Source organism: Austrofundulus limnaeus, unplaced genomic scaffold (assembly GCF_001266775.1).
Source record: "Austrofundulus limnaeus strain Quisiro unplaced genomic scaffold, Austrofundulus_limnaeus-1.0 Scaffold355, whole genome shotgun sequence".
Lineage (NCBI taxonomy): Eukaryota > Metazoa > Chordata > Actinopteri > Cyprinodontiformes > Rivulidae > Austrofundulus > Austrofundulus limnaeus.
This window is the reverse complement of record NW_013952757.1, coordinates 335610-339818: the sequence shown is the minus strand read 5'-3', so window position 1 is coordinate 339818 and position 4209 is coordinate 335610. Positions and strand designations below refer to the sequence as shown.

At 37.6% G+C, this 4209-nt stretch overlaps 1 protein-coding gene across 1 annotated transcript in view; it reads right to left on the bottom strand.

The window, feature by feature from the left end:
- zgc:172121 (homocysteine S-methyltransferase YbgG) overlaps positions 1 to 4209 on the bottom strand; it is a 12327-nt gene that overhangs the window by 1548 nt on the left and 6570 nt on the right. The window contains exons 5-6 of the mRNA XM_014023041.1: positions 756 to 917; positions 472 to 677 (exon numbers count right to left, since the gene is read on the bottom strand). Of these exons, the coding sequence (XP_013878495.1) occupies positions 472 to 677; positions 756 to 917 (368 nt within the window). The remainder of the gene's footprint in view (positions 1 to 471; positions 678 to 755; positions 918 to 4209) is intronic.

The following is a 4209-nucleotide window of genomic DNA, read 5'->3' as shown; positions in this document are numbered from 1 at the left end:
ATATAAATACTTATTAAGTACAGTCCTTTTATTTTAATGATTATGTCCTGCTGGAGTGTGACATGATTTGTTTGTGTACAAACTAACACGCTATCAGAATTTTATATATTTATACTTTTAATTCAACCACAATTAAATTCACTCTATCTAGGAGGCACAACTTATATGGATAGTATTTATTTTTTACAAAAAGCTGGAATGAAAACAAGCAAAGATGAAATAAAAGTAACAATTTTCTACTTCTTGCCTTTTAAAAAATGTAAGGAATCGAAAGTACAGATAATTGTTTCAAATTTTAAGAAGTAGAACTAAAAAGTAAAGTACAGATACCCAAAAATTCTACTTAGGTACAGTAACAAAGTATTTGCACTTTACTACTCTGCATTTACCCCAGTAAGTGTGTTTGTGTTTATAAAGCACGTTTGATGCACAAGACTAAGAACGTTACTCTCACTGCAGCTGAAGACTCACCTCAGCTCCGTGTCCCACTCCKCTCCACTGTTGGGGTACACCACCCAGCTCATACTGGGGCTCAGCTGGGACCCGGCAGAGTCCAGCAGCCCCTCCACCACAGCTGGAGGGCAGCAGTTGACTCCTACAGCRAGCAGCTGCGATGACCTGCCGGCGACCTTCACAGAGTCTGCGAACAGGCTGCCGTCTGAAATACGCTTCTCATCCTGAGGGGCGCAGCGTGACTCGTTCTGTGACTGGACATCAAACATAAACTGTTTTTGTTGTTCCGCAGCAGAGCTTACCTTACAGGAGAAAGACAGCCAGGCGTCTAAGTTTGGGAACTCTCTCAGCAGCTCCACCACAGCCACRGCCTCTTTGAGGCTCGGGATGGTCTCAAAGGCTATGACGTCGGCTCCTGCTGCAGCTAAACTGGACACCTGCGGCCGATGCCACGCTTTGAGCTCCTAAAGTAAAGAGACCGTTGGTTCGTTTTATCCTACAGGTACATTTCAATTTACGCTGCTGACATCACGACCAGTATTAGAAAAAGCTTCTGAACACATTTTAATGGGCTTCAAAGCAGCTACTGGCTGAAAACTAAAAGAAAACTGGAACATTGTAAAAAATCTGAGCCTACAAAATGACAATATTTTAAAAAGTAAAATCATGATTAAATAAAAATGTTAGAGCTGCTGCCAGTGGGGTCACCACGTTTCACCACTGTTCATGAGACAGACAGAAGTGGAGTAGAAATTACATTAATCATATTTAATTTGTCATTCTAAACAAGTATATTTCTAAATCAAATGAAGATTGGAAAAGTAAACCCAGGGTTTAAAACGGGATAAACATTACAAATTACAMACCAGTGTCTCTACTTTCACAAATCTCTAAGATCCTGGAAAAACAGCTACAGTATTAATATATTTAACTGAAAAAATAAGTAATTATAGGAAAAACATGCTGTTGGAGAGCTCCAGCGGAGCATGGACCCCTATACTATAAATCGTAAGATATTACTTGATAAAATGGGAAGGTGTGGTGTTAGGGAGTGGGATGGAATGGAAGAACTACAGTGTTTCCCCAGAAAACCAGCTAAGCCCGGTGGTAGGGCCGCTTTGGCAGCCCACCATGTTTTTGTTAAAAAAATGTTAAAGTTGACAGGAAATTTGAAAATATGACGTATTTTAATTATGTTATTGTAAGACATTGTTGACAAAACTTAAGCACCCTCTTTAAGCTGACAGTTATTTAAAACTTACTGCCTTTTAAAATAGTGTATTATTAGTTTTAAATGAATAAAAAAAATCTGTTTTTTGAGGTTTACTAAGAAAAAAATCACAACAAATGTACAGAATGAAATGATTTGGCATCAAAATAAAATTTAGACAGTACAGTGAAACTTTTGGATTTTTTGTAAATAAATTTAAAAAACAGTCCAAAAATGAAAACTACATACATGGTGTTTTTTCCCCTTTCCCCCCAAAGTCTTTGTGATACTGCCAGAAGCAGTTCCTATGAAGCTGCAGACACAGTCCTACATCACATGAGGCCCATTGTTCTACATAATCATGCTCCATTCCAGTCCTCCATCTGAGAAGATTTGGTGAGCAGCTTCTGTCTCTGACAGCATCCACATCATCTTCAGCATCCTCACTGCTGCTCTCTGGCTCCACCTCTGCCTCTGCCTCCTCCCAAACTTGAAGGTGGCCGGTCCTCACAACAAGACAAAAAGAAAGTAGCAATAAATATTCAGCTAGTCACACACACACACACACAATATATATAGTAAAAACAATACAGGGTTTACTGAGCAAACATTAGGCTGATACAAAAAAAAACAAGTGTTTTGAAGAGACAAATGCGCACATTATTTACACTTACTAACTCTAAATACGCTTATATTGTACAAAGTAACTTACTTGTTACACTGTTTATAAAAATAAACATAAAACTATTCAAATATTCATAAAATAAAATATAAAAGTAAAAACTGGCTTCATTCACAAGAAAGATGCTCTCAGAAACTTGAAGTTACCTTTCTTCACAAGAAGCTGGTTCATCAAAAGGTCTTAGGTCTCAAAATCATCCTGGAACCTCCGTGGCCGTTTGACTSTTGAAGAACATCTTCCAGACTTTATTCTAACTAAATATTTCCTCTCCGCTCTGAAAAAAACACACTGTCGCTCGTATTTCCACTACACTCTGCACCAAGCATCTTTGGAGGAGGCTGAGGTTGTTTTGTGGGCTTACTGCAACTGGTCACGTGATATTACTGTAAAACCCCAAAAATCAGTGAAAAGCCCAGATTCCTGGCTTTCAGGAACCGTTGTAAGTTTTCAGATTGCACAAACAGTTGAGAACTTATGGCGTTTAAAAAAAAGGTGACAAAATGTGTCGGTGCCGACAGGCTCGGTGTTAAAGCCTGGTGGAGAGGCAGGCTTACAACGCACTGCAGGAAACCCTGAACTATATTAGTAACAGACAGTTGGTGCAGTTGGAGGATTACAAATCAAAATGTTCAGACATCATTTGTGGAGTGCCACAGGGGTTGATGCTTGGCCCATAATTGTTTGTTATGTATAAATATCTGTATAAATGTTTGTAAAGTATCTAGACTTCTGAAATGGATTATATTTGCAAATGGTACTAACATACTTTGTTCTGGACACAATTTACAATAACTAGTGAATATTATTAAAACGCAATTAAAGAAGTTAAAAACATGGTTTGATGACACATTATCACAAAATATGAATAAAACTAAATAGTGATATTTGACAGTCTAAAATGGACCTACTCATAATGTAAATATTGAAAGAGTACATGAAATACAATTTTTTAGGAGTAAWTATAGGCAGTAAATAATCATTTGCAGTATTACTCTGTTTGAACATCTGTGTTTCTTGCCTGCATTATGATACTTCACTTTACARTTATTGGGCTGTTGAGATTGTTTTGCACAGAAAACAGGTTATTTCTGATTTTTAATGTCGGATTCTGAAACAAAACCTCGTTTTCTATCCTTGCACAATTCTTTATATTATATTTTTATTATCAGTAGTTGTATCATGGCTAGTCAGTGTTAATTTTGTTTAGTGTGTACTGCCTATAGTTTGTAAGGTAACTAGTGTGTGTGAACCTCTGTACTGATGCTGCTGTGACACCTGAATTTCCCCTCTGCGGGACAATAAAGGCTGTTTCTATTCTATTCTTCTATTCTAAATYAGAAATTAACTATAAAAAAACTGGCTGAAAACATTTGAGTAAGTTTCAACAGCTCAAAGTGCAGCTATCTTTAAATTCTCCATGTTAAAATCTTAAAAAAAAAACATCAAACTTAAACTGTGATTGATTAAAAATGACTAAATGACTAAAAATACCAGTTCAATCATCTAAAGTCCAGGGGCCTCATGCACAAAGGATTGCGCAGCTTTCACACTAAAAGTTGACGTATGGAAAAATTTAGAAAACTGCGCCGCACCAAAATATTCAGATGTATAAAACTGTGCGTACGCAGGTTCCTGTGCACCTTTCCTTTATACATCCCAATGAACGTGGAACTGAGCGCACGTGAGAAACCTCCCCTGACACGCCTCCATTTAAAGGAGTGGGTGACATTGTTTTATGTGGCGCATTCGCACGGGATAACCAAAGCCTGAGATTTTCCTGAAATTTACAGACATCTCCCGATTCCGAATGTGATATTGAAGTTGGTTAGTTGTTGTCTAATTAGTTGAACACGGCGTAGAATGG